This window comes from Periplaneta americana, chromosome 2 (genome assembly GCF_040183065.1).
Source record: "Periplaneta americana isolate PAMFEO1 chromosome 2, P.americana_PAMFEO1_priV1, whole genome shotgun sequence".
Classification (NCBI taxonomy): Eukaryota; Metazoa; Arthropoda; class Insecta; order Blattodea; family Blattidae; genus Periplaneta; species Periplaneta americana.
In genome coordinates this window covers 101,501,944-101,518,768 of record NC_091118.1, presented here as the reverse complement: position 1 = coordinate 101,518,768, position 16,825 = coordinate 101,501,944, and the positions used below count along the sequence as shown (strand labels likewise).

The 16,825-nt window shown below is 40.4% G+C and overlaps 1 protein-coding gene across 5 annotated transcripts in view; it reads right to left on the bottom strand.

Annotated features, from left to right (window-relative positions):
• The window catches only part of barr (non-SMC condensin I complex subunit H), a 152,569-nt gene that overhangs the window by 78,560 nt on the left and 57,184 nt on the right, over window positions 1-16,825 (bottom strand). For all 5 annotated transcript variants that reach the window (XM_069818218.1, XM_069818222.1, XM_069818221.1 and 2 more), the window contains 2 exons: window positions 9,128-9,340; window positions 5,548-5,797 (listed from right to left, as the gene is read on the bottom strand). In XM_069818218.1, coding sequence (XP_069674319.1) covers window positions 5,548-5,797; window positions 9,128-9,340 — 463 coding nt within the window. The remainder of the gene's footprint in view (window positions 1-5,547; window positions 5,798-9,127; window positions 9,341-16,825) is intronic.

Below are 16,825 nucleotides of genomic sequence, written 5' to 3'. Positions count from 1 at the left end.
GTAGGTGGCGTTGTTGATCGTGGTCATGGTGGTGATCGTCGTCGTGATGTTCGTGGTTTAGTTGGTTGGTGCTCGTGTTGGTGGTGCTGTTCCTGTTGGACACTGTGATCGTGTTCGTGGTCTTGGTCGCATTGGAGGTGGTCGTGGTTATTGTGGTCTGTTGGTTATCAACGTAGTGTTGGTAGTGATCTTTGTGGAGATGGTACTGGTGTTGGTCGTGGTGGTGATGATCATGGTCGTAGAGTTCGTCGTGCTGATCATGGTCGGAGTGGTAGGCATGGTAGTTGTCGTGGTGGAGGTGGTCATAGTGGTTCTGGTGAAGGCGATTATATTGATCGTGGTGGTCGTAGTGGTGGTTCTGACGTTCATAGTGATGGTCGTGGTGGTGTTGGTGGTCGTGGTGTTGTGGTAATGGTGTTGGTCGTGCTGCTGGTCGCGGTGAAGGTGGTAGTCTTAGTGGTGTGTGTAGGGCTGGTCGTAATGATGTTGGTCCTGGTAATCGTCGTGGTGATGTTGGTCGTAGTGGTGGTAAACATGGTAGAAATGATCGTGGTGGTAGTGGTCGTAGTAGTTGTGTTAGTATTAGTCTTATTGGTTGTGGTTGTAGAGATGTTGGTCGTGATGATGGTGATTTTCGTGAAGGTAATCATATTAGTTGTGATGGTTGTTGGTCTTGGTAGTGATCGTTGTGGTCATACTCTTGGTGTTGGTCGTGGTTGTGGTGTAGTACGTGGATGTGGTATTCGTGTTGGTGGAGTTGGGTGTGATGGACGTTGTCATGCTGGTGATCGTGGTGGTGTTGGTCAAGGTGGAGGTGGTCGTGGTAGTGGTAATGGATATCGTTAATATTGGTAGTGGTGGTTGTGGTCAAAGTGGTAGTATTCGTGGTGGTAGTTGTGGTGTCCGTGGTCGTGGTGCTGCTGGTCGTGTTGGTGGGGGTCGTGGTGCTGCTGGTGACGGTCATGGTAATAGTAGTGGTTGTGCTGGAGATCGTGTTGGTCGTGCTGGTTGTGGAGGTGGTCATTGTGATGGTTATGGTGTTGGTCGTGGTGCTTGTGGTCGTCATGGTGGTGGTTGTGGCGCTGGTGATAGTGGTAGTAATGGTGGTTGTGCTGGTGGTCCTGGTATTGGTGTTGGTCGTTGTGGATTTGGTCGTGGTGATGATTGTGATGGTGTTGGTCGTAGTCTTAGTGGTGATGGTCGTGGTATTGGTCGTCGTGGTTGCAGAGTTGATGGTCGAAGTGGTGTTGGTCGTGGTGGTTGTCAAAGTGATCGTGTTGGTGGAGATCATAGTATTAGTATTGGTGGTCTTGGTCGTGTGTATTGGTCGTAGTGGTGGTCTTGATCATGTTGGTGGTCGTTGGTCGTGTTGGTCGTAGTGATGGTGGTGATGGCGGTTGTGGCAGTCGTTGTGGAAGAGATTGGTAGTGATGGCGGTCGTGGAGTTGGTGCTCGTAGTGATGGTGGTTGTAGTGTTTATGGTCATAGTGTTTGTAGTCATGGTGGCTGAGGTCGTGGAAATGGTAGTGTTCGTTGTGGTGGTGTTGGTAGTCGTTGAGGTTGTGGTGGTGTTAGTGTTGGTCGTGGTGATAGCTGTGGTGTTGGTCGTGTTGTTTTAGTCACTGTGACGGTGGTAGTGGTGGTGTTCGTGGTGGTTGTGGTCCCGCTGATCGTGGTGCATGTGGTCGTTGTGTTGGTCGAGTTGGTTGTGATGGTCGTCGTGTTGGTATTAATCTATTTATTTATTCTGGCGAAGTTAAGGCCATAAGGCCTTCTCTTCCACTTAGCCACTCTTCCACTTGATGGTGATGAACGTGCAAGTGGTCGTGGTGAAGGTGATGGTAGTACTGGTCTTGGTGATCGTCGTACTATCTTTGTGGTGTTGGTATGGGTGGTCTTAGTGGTTGTGGTTGGCAGTCGTATTTGGTGTTGGTTGTGGTGTTGTTCATAGTGGTGGTCGTGGTTGTGTTGGTAGTTGTCAAGGTCGTAGTGGTCGTGACGATGTTGGTCGTGTAAGTGGTGTCGTGGTGGAGACTTAAGATTGTGGTGGTCGTAGAAATGGTGGTCGTGGTGTTCGCTCTAGTGGTCATGGTAATGATGTTGGTCTTGGTGATATTGGTCATGATGAAGATAGTTGTGCTGTTGATCGTGGTGGTGGTCGTAGAGATGGTGGTCCTGTTGGTCGTGGTGTTGCTGGTCTTGGTGGTGGTCATTATGTTCGTGAAGGTGATGGTCGTGGTGGTGGAGATGTGCGTGAATTTTGGTTGTGACGGTCGTGTAGGTGGTTGTGGTCAGGGTAGTGTTGGCCATAGTGATTGTAGTCTAAGTGATGGTGGCGGCCATGTTGGTGGTCATGGAGGTGATCATTTTGGTGGCAGTGGTCGTGGTGATGATGCTTGTGGTGTTGTCATTATGGTTTTCGTTGTGTTTTTGGTCGTGTTGGTTTTGGGTTCGGCAGTTGCCGTGGTGTTGTTGGTCGTGGTGGTGATGTTGGTATTTGTCGTGTTGGTGGTGGTCGAGTTGGTGGTGGTAGTGGTGGAGTTAGTGTTGGGAAGTTGGTTGTGGTGGTCGTTGGTCGTAGTGGTAGTGGCTGTGGTGTTCGTGTTGGTCATAGTGATCATGGTGGGGGTCGTGGTGGTTGTAATGTTGATCGTAGTGGTGGTAGTGATGGTGGTCGGTGTGGTAGTTATGGTCGTGTTGGTGGTCATGGAGCTGATGGTCGTGGTGGTGTTTGTCTTGGTGGTGCTGGTCGTAGTACTGTCTGTGGTGATGGTCATAGTGGTGGTGGTTATGGTGTCGTGTAAGTTGTGGTCGTGGTGCTGGTTGCGGTTTTGGTCGTGGTGGTGTTGGCCGTGGTCGTTGTGGTGTTGTTTGTGGTGGTATTGGTTGTTATGGTCGTTTTGGTCTTCAGAATTGTGGTAAGGGTGGTCGTGGTTATGTGGTCATGGTGGTTTGTTCGTGTCTGTTATGTTGGTTAAAGATGTGGTTGAGTTGATCTTGGTAGTGTTGTAGTTGGTTGTGATGGTGGTGTTGGTAGTAGTCGTGGTGGTGGTGGTGGTGATGATCGTGCTGGTGTCGTGGTCGTAGTGGTGTTGGTCGTGTTGGTATGGGTGGTCATTGTGGTCGTCGTGGTGATTGTTGTGGCTTTGTTGGTCGTGGTTGTGGTGCTTATGCTGGACGTGGAGGTCGTAGTGGAGGTGTTGATGGTGGTCGTGCTGATCATGTTGGATGTGGTCGTTGTGTTTGTCGAGGTGGTGGTGGTAAAAAAAGTAAATTATGGTTTATTTAACGACGCTTGCAACTGCAGAGGTTATATCAGCGTCACCAGTGTGTTGGGATTTTGTGCTGCATGAGTTCTTTTACATGCCAGTAAATCTACTGACATGCGCCTGTCGCATCTAAAAACACTTAAATGTCATCAACCTGAGCTGGCATCGAACCTGCAACCTTGAGCATAGAAGACCAGCGCTATACCAACTAAGATACAGGCCGACATCGTAGGGGATAAGCTTCTATGGAAGAATGCTCAAAAAAATGAAATGAAGAAGAATAATACTTCTGAAATAATAAATAGGATTATACCTCATCGTAAATCTTTTGTTACTATCTTAGTATGTAATCCTGTTGGTCCAGGTGGTCATTGTAGTTGTGATGGTCATGATGGTGGTCGTGTTGATCGTAGTCTTGGCAGTGGTCATTCTGATGTAGGTGGTGGTCGTTGAATGGTCGTGGTAGTAGTAGTGTTCGTTCGTCGCTGTGGTAAGGGTGGCCATGGTTTCGTTGGTCATGTTGGTAATGGTGGTAGTCGTAGTGGTGTTGGTCGTGTCAGTGGTCATTGCGTTGGTCATGTTTGTGTTGGTGCTGGTCGCAGTGTTGGTTGTGGTGGTCGCGGTTTTGGTCACGGTGGTGGTCGTGATGGTGGCTGTGGTCTTGGTAGTAGTGTTGGTCGTGGTGGATGTAGTCGTTTTGGTGTTGGTCGTGGTGGTGGTGGTCCTGTTGGTAGTGGTTGGGTTGGTCGTGCTGTTGGTATTGGTCGTGTTGGTGGCCAAGGTCGGTGTGGTCGTCATGGTCCTTGTGGTGTTCATCGTGGTGGTGGTGGTCGTGGTGCTTGTCGTTGGTTTAGGTGGTCAAGGTGGTTTGGTCGTGTTTGTGGTGGTGTTGGTTGTGGTGGTCATGGTGGTGGTGTTGGTCGTGATGGTGGTTGTGGTAGTCGTGCTGTTGGTTTTGGTAGTGGTGGTGGTCGTGATGATGTTGTGGTGGTGGTCGTGGTGTTTGGTTTGTTGCCATAGTTGTGTTGGTCATGTTGATATGGGTGGTTGTGATGATGGCGGTCATGTCTGTGGTGATGGTCATGTATGTAGTGATATTGTTGGTCGTGGTGATGGGAATGGTGGTGGCTGTAGTTGTGGTCGTGTTGGTAGTGGTCGGGGAGGTGATGCTTGTATTGGTGGGTTTGGTCGTGGTGGCATAGTTGGTAGCAGTGGTGGTATTGGTGTTGGTAGTAGTAGTGATCGGTCATAGTGTTCGTGGCAGTCGTGGTGTTGGTCATGCTGTTAGTCGTACTGGTGTCGGTCATTGTGGTGGTGATGCTGGTCTTTGTGGTTATCGTGGTGGATGTGGTCTTTATCTTGGAGAAGTTCGTGGTTTTGTTGGTTGTGGTAGTCGTGTTGGTGGTGGTCATGGTGGTGTTAGTCATAGTGGTGGTGTGGTCATGTTGGTGGTTGTCGTGGTAGTGGTCATGGTGGTGGTGCTCTTAGTAATGGTGGTTGTGGTGGTGACTATGGTCGTCGTGTTGGTCAGTGGTGATGGTGGTGCTAGTGGTCTTGGTGCTGGTCGTGTCAGTTTTGGTCATGTTGGCTGTGGTCGTGGTGATGACCGTAGTCATTGGTGTTGTTGGTCGTGTTGGTGGTGAGTGAGTGAGTGACTAAGTGGTCTGGGTCTCACGGAACATGGCACAGTCTTGAATCATGAAGTGATTACTTACGCTCGTAATAAGTGCACCTCTTTACATAGTGTTAGACATTTTACCACTGTCACATATTCTGTGACAGTGCGTGAGAGTAGGCCACCAAAGCAGAACAGAGGGGTAGAATTTAAACTGAGAGGGATTCAATCTGGCATCGGAATTTGAATCCAGTGTGGCTTAGTGGACAAAGTAGCAGCACATAGAGCTGAAAAACCAGGTTCGAATTCCGTTACCCTAGAGAATTTTTCTCCGTTCTACCCATTCCTCACCAAATGATAATGCAGAATTCCTGCACGGAAATAACATATGTATTTCGGTACATCATAGTAATATTATGAACTTTGGCTTGAAACTTCAAAATTCTTGTAGCAATACTAATAAAATAATTTTTTTAATCAACAAACTGGGCAACTGGAAAAGTGAAACGCAATGAATGGAAAATCCCATTATCTGCCCAACACAGTGATCGTTCCCCACCCCTCCCTCACCTCAAATATTACAATATTTATAACACTTTAAAGTTTGAAGTGACTTTTAAATGATCTTACATATATTTACAAGCTACATACAAACAACAGTACCTGGTATAGAAAGCTGAACTTTGAGTTGATCTGTATTTACTGATTTTACACAGTTGTTCCAATATGGCTGTTCTGAAGACAGTATTAAAGCAGAATTGTTGAGGACCTTACAACTTGCAAGAAAGTGGCAGTCTCCAGGCTGACACTCGCCCATTCCACCAGCTGATCGCAAAAAGTAAGGATCTCTCATACAATGCACATCCAACTTTCCATTTAAAGTCTCCACATTGGTTGCAATAGTATTCTTGCGCTGTACAAACACGAAACCAAGTTTTTCACATTTCTTGACAAAACACAAAGGAAATTAAATTATTATAAACTTTTATCTGGACATTTTCTCTAACAGACTAACAACCTTGTGGTAGCATTTTATCTATAGGCTTATTTAAAAAAATCACAAACATCTGAAAGTACACTAATTTTGTTAAAAAATATATTTATAGAAAGATAATAGGAGTAATAATTCTGTTCATGAAAGATTTTTTTTAATTCATACCAGAAAAGACAAAAGCAAACTGGCTTTATTCAATGATACTATGAAAGTAACAGATTTTATTCCAGTACAATCAGAAGATTCAGAATTCTAAATGGATTGAGGTGTGAACAGATACTTTGTTGTCATTGTGAAAGATTATAACAAATTGAAAAGACTGCTTCTGTGGTAGATAAAAAATGTTGTGGACGACCAAAGCATGTAACAAACAATGTGATGATTTTACAAGGAGTTCAGGAAATTAAACAAAATTCAGAATACATAACGTGTAGTGTGAATCAAGTTGCAAGGTAACAGCAGATGAGCTATTCAACAGTGCAGCATATTCTTGTCACATTTGTGGCTCACGCATTAGCACGCTGGACTTCCATCCAAGTGGCCTTGGTTTCATCCCCAGCCAAATCGTGATAGAATGTGTGGTGAACAAAGCAGAAGTTGCAGAGAGTATACTCAAGGTATTTCTATTTCTCTATATCATTTCATCAATGCACTCCACATTCCTTTCATTTCACCTAACATCTGCAATAGTTAAAAATAGACTGGGATCAAGTCTTGGGGAATTATGATGGTTTATGATGTTGATATAGGAAAGGGCTTAGTGCTCTGGACTCTCAGGCTTATTAGATACATGGCTGAGGATGCAATCCAGTTATGACAGGGCTAAAGGCAAGATGGCACACCTATCAGCACCTGTTCTCACGGATGCCACCCAGACCACCTGTCGGACGCGCACGCGCACGCACACGCACACAGATATATACAGGGTGTTTAAAAAATATGGGGCATAATTTCCGGTATGTATTTCCCACATGTAGACAATCAAAATAGTTCATTACAACATGTGTCCGGAAATGCTTTATTTCCGAGTTATGGCCTTCACAACATTGAAATTCACCAAAACGTTTTTCTTCCCGCAGGTCGTTGCCATCAAAGGAGACATTAAGAGGGCACTCTGACAGTTCATTCCGAGGCGAAGGTTACATTCAGTGTTGTGTAGGCGTTAGACTGTGCGACATGTATTCAAATCAAGAGCTGGCAGAGATACACTTCATGTATGGTAAGGCGGATGGCAATGCTGCGCTGGCTCGTCGTTTGTACCAGGAGAGGTACCCACAGTGACAATGTCTAGATCGGAAGACATTTGTACGTCTCCATTACCGTCTGTGCGAGTATGGAAAATTTAACTCTCCTGGTTTGGGAAGGGGACGACCAAGATCTACAACTCCAGAAGTACAGGAGGAGATTCTGGAGGCTGTGAATATGACTCCTTCTATCAGCACACGAAGGGTAGCGTTGCAAGTCAATGTTCCTCATACGACTGTCTGGAGACTGTTGAAAGAGTATCAATTGTATCCTTATCATTTGCAACGTGTACAGGCCCTGTCACCAGCAGATTACCCTGCACGAGTTAGGTTCTGTCAGTGGTTCTTGCAGCAGTGTGATGTAAATCCGAACTTTCCTGCCTTAGTATTATTTACAGATGAAGCACAGTTCACACGAGATGGCATAACAAATTTCCACAATCAGCATGTATGGGCGTATGAAAACCCACGTGCAACTGTTCCATCTCATCACCAGGTGCGGTTCTCCCTCAACATGTGGGCCGGTATCATTGGTGATCGATTAGTTGGACCCCATGTACTTGTAAACAGACTTAACGGGGCAGGCGTACACAAACTTCCTGGAAAACACCATACCTCATGTTTTAGAAGACACTCCACTGAACAATCATCAACACATTCACTTCTTGCATGATGGCGCTCCTGCACACTTCAGTCGTACGGCTCACCGGTACTTGGATCGAAGGTTTCCTAATCGATGGATAGGTAGAGGTGGCCCAATTGCTTGGCCTCCATGCTCACCTGATCTGAACCCTCTCGATTTCTACTTGTGGGGCCATTTAAAATCATTGGTTTATTCGTCTCCGGTGCCTGATTTGGAATCCCTTCGGAATCGAATGTTCTGAGGACATACGCAATACTCTTGGAGTTTGGGATCGTGTTCGCAGGTCAATGAGACATCGATGTGAGGTCTGTATTCAAGCAGGAGGTGGACATTTTGAACATCTTCTGTAATGACAACGATCTGCGGAAAGGAAAACGTTCCGGTGAATTTCAGTGTTGTGAAGCCCATTACTCGGAAATGAAGCATTTCCGGACACATGTTGTAATGAACTATTTTGATTGTCTACATGTGGGAAATACATACCTGAAATTATGCCCCGTATTTTTGAAACACCCTGTATGTATATATATATATATATATATATATATATATATATATATATATATATATATATATATATATAGGCTGCACAATGGGCCAAAGCCAGCCTAAATGCAAGAATCCGTCTCAGGTCAGCCCTCAAAAGGCAAGTATTTTCAGAAATAAAAATTGGTTTATGCCTGAAAACCCCATTCTTTTTAATGGTGGGGGGGGGGAATTTCTGCCTGGATAATATTTTATGTCCGTTCATTTTTGTGCTATAAAATCCTACACAAAACTTCTCAAATGACGCAATACACAATCTAGCTAGCAGCCAGAACATAGGAAGGCCCAGAAAATAGCAATTCAAGTGAAAATGAAAAATGCTGAAAACATACCCCTTGATGTGATGATGATAGTAATGACAATGATCATCATATTTCTTGCAAATAATAATAATAATAATAATAATAATAATAATAATAATAATAATAATAATAATGTGCTTTTTCCTGGTAGAATGTGCCGGAACGGTGATCCAGCATCTTTTTCTTGCATTTTTCATAATAGAACCCGAAAATGAGTTAATAAACAGCATCCCAGCACCTATTTGTTCCATTTTTCATCATAGAACTCAAAAATGTGTCAATATGTTTTCAACACAATTCTCCTTTGAATTCTGCTTAGACCTTTAAAGTCTTAGTTGGACCAAAAGAAGGTTAAAAATGACAAAATTTCCGTGAACTGGACAGTAATCATCTCCCCATCCACTAAAAATATTCTATACTGAATTCCATCACCTTTTTTTCCAGAAGAAAAGCACTGATGATGATGATGATGATGATGATGATGATGATGATAATAATAATAATATTCACTAACCCTGCGTGTCTTCTTCTTTGTGCGGACTGGTTGTTCACTGCTTTCCTCCTCATCTCCATCTTGACCATCCTCTGGTTCTTCCCCACCAGCTTCATTTTGTTTCTTACGATAGCCTGCAGCCAAGCCACCTGCCATCTTCAGAACATCTGTATGCACACAGTCAACACGGTATGCATAGATCTTGGTGCTTGCATCCAGAGTGCAACTTGCCACCTACCACAGAACACAGTGATACAACTAGTCCAATTTTTCTCCACATATTGAGATGAAACTCAGCTGATGCTTTCCCATCCAAGTAAAGTTGCTATACATGTCATATTTTCCTACATTATATCAAATATCAGCTACCAATCCCAATGTCTTGAATAAGTTTGTGAATTTTAAAAACTATCACACGCATGTACACTTGCACACACACTTTAAAAATAATTTGGCTTTGAAAAGAGTTTGTAACAATGTATTGTTACGTATGTTACCAGCAATATATGAAATTCAGGAATTATATAAAATACGTAACTGTTTTAGAAAATGTGCGCAAATTGATGGTTTTTAAAATGTATTTTACACTTTTCTCAGGCATTCCACTTAATAAATTTACTGTAATTCAAACAAAAGGCAATAAGTAGGTTTACTTTCAAGAAATATAATATCTAACCTAACTGCGAAAGAGTACCCATGTTTTAATTTTCCTCTTGAAAACCCAGAAATTCGTTTCCAGAGCTGAATGAAGAAATACTTGAAACCGCTTCTAAATCAGAGTCCTCATACAACAAATTGTCCTCTGTATCATCCAGTGCATTACTAATACCACACTTCTTAAATGTTTTAATCACTGTTTCAGTATGACGTAATACAAAATCGAATACCGGCATTTAAGATGCACCCTGTTTTTCACACCTATTTAAAAAAAATTGTGTCTTACATGCCATCAAACACAGTACCGTCATTTCCCATAACTATGGTCCTGGAACACAACTATGGTCCACAATACAACCATTCAAAGAACATTGTAGAAGTAACATAGACCATTCGTAAATAGCTGCAGTGACTTGACTTCAAACTACAGTACAGCAAAAATGTAGAAAAACGAGGTACAAAGTTATGGAATACAGAATTTGAAGGAACCATAGTTGTGTTCCAGGATCATAGTTAAGGGAAATGACGGTATTTATTTTGCAATATAGCTGCCCATGACTACTTTGAAATTTGAAGTGCTCCAACAGTTCTTTCTGGAAGTTTCTTTTAATCATAATTTTTGCAAAATGGTAGGGTAAAGTTTGATTTGGTTTCTCTAAAATTTTGATGCCCTTCTTTGCAAAAAATCAGGAATATCATCATTACCGTGGATCCTGCAATGAGAGGATATCCATTGAAGATGGATAATTTTATTTTGTTTAAACAATAAAGTGATAATCTTTTTAATTTCTAACACTTTACTGGAGACTGGAGAATTGTTAGTTGTTGTTGCTTGTATAGCTGAATTTGAATCACTTAAAATAACTGCGCATTGACATGAATTTATTCTGTTGAGAATGTGTTAGTGCCATCTCTATTGCCTGAATTTCGCCATCAAAATAGGTAGTCTTTCCAAACTGCAACATAGAAGTTAATAATTTTGAGTAAATTCCAGCTCCAGCTCCATCCTCTACTTCCAGTCTGGATCCAACTGTATAAATATGTACCCATTGTAGTTCAGGGCACAGACTGTGAATCATTTCCAATGTAATTTGTTTAATTCATTAGGAGTCTTATCTCTTTTTAGGACATGTTCAATTAAATTTGTGCTAAGGATGATATCTTTATCTTCCATGGGTGATATTGGTAAGGGAAGTTTTTCTGGCTTTAGATTTGGGTTATATTGTTCTTGTAGCTTGATTGCTTTCTGTACGAAGCCATATTGGGTTTTAAGGTTTTTCTCTCTCTATCCTGATAATTTAACCAGTAATTATTATGTGGGAATCTTATTAATTTTTCATATTGTAACAGGTCTTATTTATTAATCTGATGGGCTATTGATTACTTATTAGCAGGGAACGGATTTATATGGACTAAAAATATATGAAATATGTAAATATATATGTAGTTATTTTTACCAAAATATGGAATTAAATATGGATTTTTACCAAAATATGGAATTAAATATGGACTTAAAATTATAAAAAAATGACTATGTACGTTAAATATTGGTACATTTTAATCAAACTAAACAAAAAATATAATGGACGTACCTTATCTTCCAATGTAGTTTCAACAAAACACAATTTTTATTGTCTGTTACCATAACAATAGGTTACAAACATTTCTTTCAAGTGCTGAAAAGTGAATCTTCTTCTATTGTCTCTGAGGATAGATTTATACTGACTAAAAGAGCGTTCGACGTCACAAGAAGTAACTGGTACATAATTCAATTTCACAATGTCTGCTGGGGATAAGTCCAAGTTAATCTTCACTGTTGATTCACCACTCATCACAGCAACAACCTTTTGTAGTTCTTCATATCCAGGGTTTTTTGAAAGTACAGTGTCCACCTTAGCTCTTACTGCATCTGCAACTTTACCTCTACCACGATTCAGTTGTTCCACAGTACTATTTATAATTTCAAAACTTTCAGATAGTGAAAGGTGCCTATTTTGGAGACTTTTGAGCGTTTTTATGATGCATGAAAATGTATGCTGAATGTGAGCTAAGTCATTCTTCACACTTATGTCACAGGTAACTGTTTTCGCAGTATCAATTGAGACTGCATCTTCAGAGTCCAATGCAAGGAGAACATTGTTAATAGAGTCTATATGTTCGGCATAATATTCAACTGCTTCTAGCCATGTACCCCATCTAGTTAAAATTGGCTTTGGTGGCAATGGAATTTCAGGGTACATTTCTTTCAACACGTTAACTCTACTGGGAGCTTTGAGAAATACTTTTTTCACTGATGAAATCAACAAATCTACTTTAGGGAAATTGTCTCTGACCACTTCTGCCACACGATGAAATGCATGCGCCACACAAGTAAAATGAGTCAATTTAGGATATACAACAGATAATGCTTGTCCAGCTTTGACCATATAAGGGGCAGCATCGCTAATAAAGAATAACACATTATCGTACATAATACCCTTTGGCCACAGGATACCCATAGCTTCGTTGAACAGTTTAACTATAGTTTTGTTATTGCACTTTTCTAGAACATCACAATGTAAAAGAATTCGTTCAGAATATTGTTCACTTAACAAACCGATAACTACATTACCAACAAGTCTACCTTCTTTGTCGGGAGTCTCATCAATGGAAACCCAAATTGAACTATCTTTAATTTCATCTCTTATCTTCTGTATTGTCTCATCGTAGATGGATGGAGCATACGTCTTCCTAAGTGTTGACTCATCCGGGATTGTATGTTGAGTATATTTTTCAAGGAATTCCCTGAAGACCTTATTCTTTAGTTTGTAGAGAGGAATATCAGCAGAGATGAGAGAACGGCACAGGTCGATGTTAAACTCAGATCTTACATTCGATGTTGTTGGTTGTGTTAAAAACAATTGTCTCTGCTTGGAATTTAGTTGTTTGTTGGCCTGATGTTTACTAGTTGTAATGTGTTGTTGCACCAGGAACTTTTGTGTAGATGATACTGCACACTGACACAAATTACAAAATAATATTTTATTGTCAGTTGATAAACCATCTTCTTTAAATTCTGAAATGTAACTTGTTAGTTTTGATTTTAAATTGACTGAATGACGTACTTTTGGCATATTTACCGTCTTTATAGTATGATTTACAAAACTGAACCTATGTGTACTCTGACTGGCATTTAACTGTTGAGCTGCACAACTGAAGTCTGTTAAAAATTTTAAATTAAATTAATACAGTTTTGTAACTTACTTTCCCATTGTTGATAGGACTGCTAATTTTCAAATAACTCTGATGTTAAAGGGATTACTGAACATGTGTTTAAATCTCTATTGTTGAAATGTATTTTTAAAAGTTAATGGAATTTTGTTTTGTTTTATTGTTAAACCTAATATAATATGGACTGTTTTATATGAAATATGGAAAATATATGGAAATTAACGAAAATATGTACTAAACTCTAAAATATGGAAAAATATGGAAAATAAAAGTAGGATTTTTCAACCCTACACATTGTGAAACATAAAGATAATGCAAAATATAAATTATATTAGCTTTATAAGTAAATATGTATTTACATATAAATCCTTTCCCTGCTTATTAGAATTATCACTTATGCTGTTCTTGCAAGATTTAAATGTTCATTAATGGTAACTCCACATCAGTTGCCATGTCTACTCATATTTCACTATTCCTGATTATTATTATTGTTATTATTATTATTAGGTCCTGATTGCACTGGAATATTCTCAAGAATCATATCAAAATTTTGAGTTTCAATCACTGTAATGTTTTCCGGTTAATCACCATGTGCAAGTTCAGGCACAACTCTCTCTCAACAATCATAGGAAGAAATCCGACATTGCAGACTTAACACACAACAGAAACTGAAGGCGCAGTTTAGCTCAGAATTACATAGCATAATTATTTGTATTATAGCTAATAAAATTACTGTAAGAATAGAGGTAAACTATTTTCAGGGTCAAAAGCTCATTAAAATCTGTGCCTAATGATGCAAAAATCTCATTTTCACACAAAAGTGCACAAAGCAGTTTTTGAAGACACAATGATGATATCTTAATGCCATCTATAATAATAATAATAATAATAATAATAATAATAATAATAATAATAGTAGTAATAATAATTACTTACTTACAAATGGCTTTTAAGGAACCTACAAATTCATTGCCGCCCTCACATAAGCCCACAATCGGGTCCCTATCCTGTGCAAGATTAATCCAGTCTCTATCATCATATTCCACCTCCCTCAAATCCATTTTAATATTATCCTCCTATCTATGTCCCGGCATCCCCAAAGGTCTTTTCCCCTCTGGCCTTCCAACTAATACACTATATGCATTTCTGGATTCGCCCATATGTGCCACATGCCCTGCCCATCTCAAACGTCTGGATTTACGAGGGCTATTCATAAAGTAACTTTTGTTTATTTTTTTACAAACCTGTGAATGACATTACAAAATTGGGTTACAATACATTTGAAAGTATACACTTTAGTTTATTTTTCCACATAGTTTCCAGTCACGTTGAGACACTTGTCGTAGCATTTGACGAGCTTCCAAATTCCGCAATCGTAGAGTTCAGCCGCCTGCAACTGAAGCCAACCTACGACACTGGTTTTTAACTCATCGTCAAAGCGCTTCAAGTCAAGCCACGTCTTCATGTGCATGAAGAGATGGTAATTGCTAGGCACCAAATCTGGGCTAAAGGGAGGGAGATCCAATACTTCCCAGTTGAACTCTTGCAGTTTGGTTGCAGTACGATGCGCTGTATGCAGCAGGGTGTTATCATGCAGGAAAATCACCTCAGAGCTCAACATGTCACGACGTTTGTTTTGAATGGCCCTTTCCAAGTTTGTTACTGTGTTACTGTAATGCTCAGCATTAATTGTGGCATTCCTCTTCAAGAACTCCACTAGTAAAATTCCTTTTCTGTCCCAGAAGACAGTTGGCATGAGTTTCCTCGTGCAAAGTGTTTGACGACACTTTGTGGGTTTTTTTGGGCAGAGAGTATGGCCCCACTGCATTGATTGAAGCTTTGTTTCTGCATTCACATACCGGACCCAAGTATCATCTTTTGTCACAATCTGATCGAGAAAAGCATCACCTTCTCTTTTGTAACGCTCAAGAAAGGACAGTGCTGCTCCCATCTGCTGAGCCTTTTGTTCCTCAGAAAGGAGTTTAGGCACCCATCTGGCAGAAAGTTTCTGGTAGCCCAAATCTTTGGTAATCACTTTGTACAGAAGAGTATGAATAATCTATGGAAAATCCTCACTAAGCTCCGACATGATGAACCTGCGGTTTGCTCTAACCCTTTCGTCAACTAAACGAATCAGATCTGCATTCACGATACTCAGTCGACCACTTCTCTCTTCATCATGGACATTGGTTCGCCCATTTTTGAACATACGGCACCATTGTCTTACACCACCTTCACTCATTACATCTAGCCCATAAACTTCACAAAGTTGGCGATGGATTTCACTAGCTTTACAGTTTTTGGGCACAATCAATTTTATTATGGAACGTACCTCACACCTGGCGGGACTTGCGATTGCAGCACACATTTTGACAGCACGTGGCTCAGAGAGGAACAAAGACACAACCTTGACTCTACTGCTGCTCAACGCGTACTACTTCAAGGTACACTCCACTGCAAGAGCAGTGCCACTGTCACTGTTGTTATGCACGCTATATGAAAACAGAAGTTACTTTAGGAATAGCCCTCGTAATGTTCCTAATTATGTCAGGTGAAGAATACAATGCATACAGTTCTGCATTGTGTAACTTTCTCCATTCTCCTGTAACTTCATCCCTTTTAGCCCCAAATATTTTCCTAAAAACCTTATTCTGACTCCCTTAATCTCTGTTCCTCTCTCAAAGTGAGAGTCCAAGTTTCACAACCATACAGAACCAGTAATATAGCTGTTTTATAAATTCTAACTTCCACATTTTTTGACAGCAGACTAGATGACAAAAGCTTCTCAACTGAATAATAACACGCATTTCCCATATTTATTCTGCATTTAATTTCCTCCCAAGTGTCATTTATATTTGTTACTGTTGCTCCAAGATATTTGAATTTTTCCACCTCTTCAAAAGATAAATTTCCCATTTTTATATTTCCATTTCGTAGAATATTCTGGTCACGAGACATACACTTCGTCTTTTCAGGGTTTACTTTCAAACCTATCGCTTTACTTGCTTCAAGTAAAATTTCCGTGTTTTCTCTAATCGTTTCTGAAGCAATAATAATAATAATAATAATAATAATAATAATAATAATAATAATAATAATAATCCCAAAATCTACCATTACATAAATATTTTGTCGGATTCCTTGGAACCCACCATAGTTTAGGAATCACTGTTGTAGCCTACATGACACAGTCCTAGTTAGATTCCATCTATTGCATCAATTCTGTACATGGCAGGTATATATCACTTGGTTCTACACAATATAAATTCGAGTTACAAGAGATGAAAGGGTGTATATAGTACTAATAATGTTCATTATGTTACAACTGTATCTCATTAACTCACATAAACAGAGTAAGGAATTGTGTTAAATGAATGTACACTATGTAGCAATAGCATCCTTAGGTTTCAAGTTCCAAGTTGACTCAATCATGACATCACTTGGCAATGAAAAGAGTGAAAATTACCTAGAAACTGTGGAATGGAACACATTTACTTTGCAATTTACAGAAGTTACTATCACAAGCAACATATGTCACTTTGCTTCTTCAGATTTTTCTAAAGACGTTTCAGGGCTGGAGTTATATTCATTATGATTGTTACAACACATCACCTATTCCCATGTAGTACCCTTCTTCTTCCTCCCTTCCCTCTTTGCATCCCAGTAAAAGGAGAAATGTCAAGAAAATCCTGATAAATCTGAATATTACAAAACTTCCACAATGATAGTCAGTCTCAGGATTAAACCACAAAATTATCGATAAAGGAGTCATTAAGTTAGTTACATAGTTGACATACAAAGCAGTTTTACTTCATGCTGAACCATATCAAAGAAATCAGTGGTTCCCAAAGT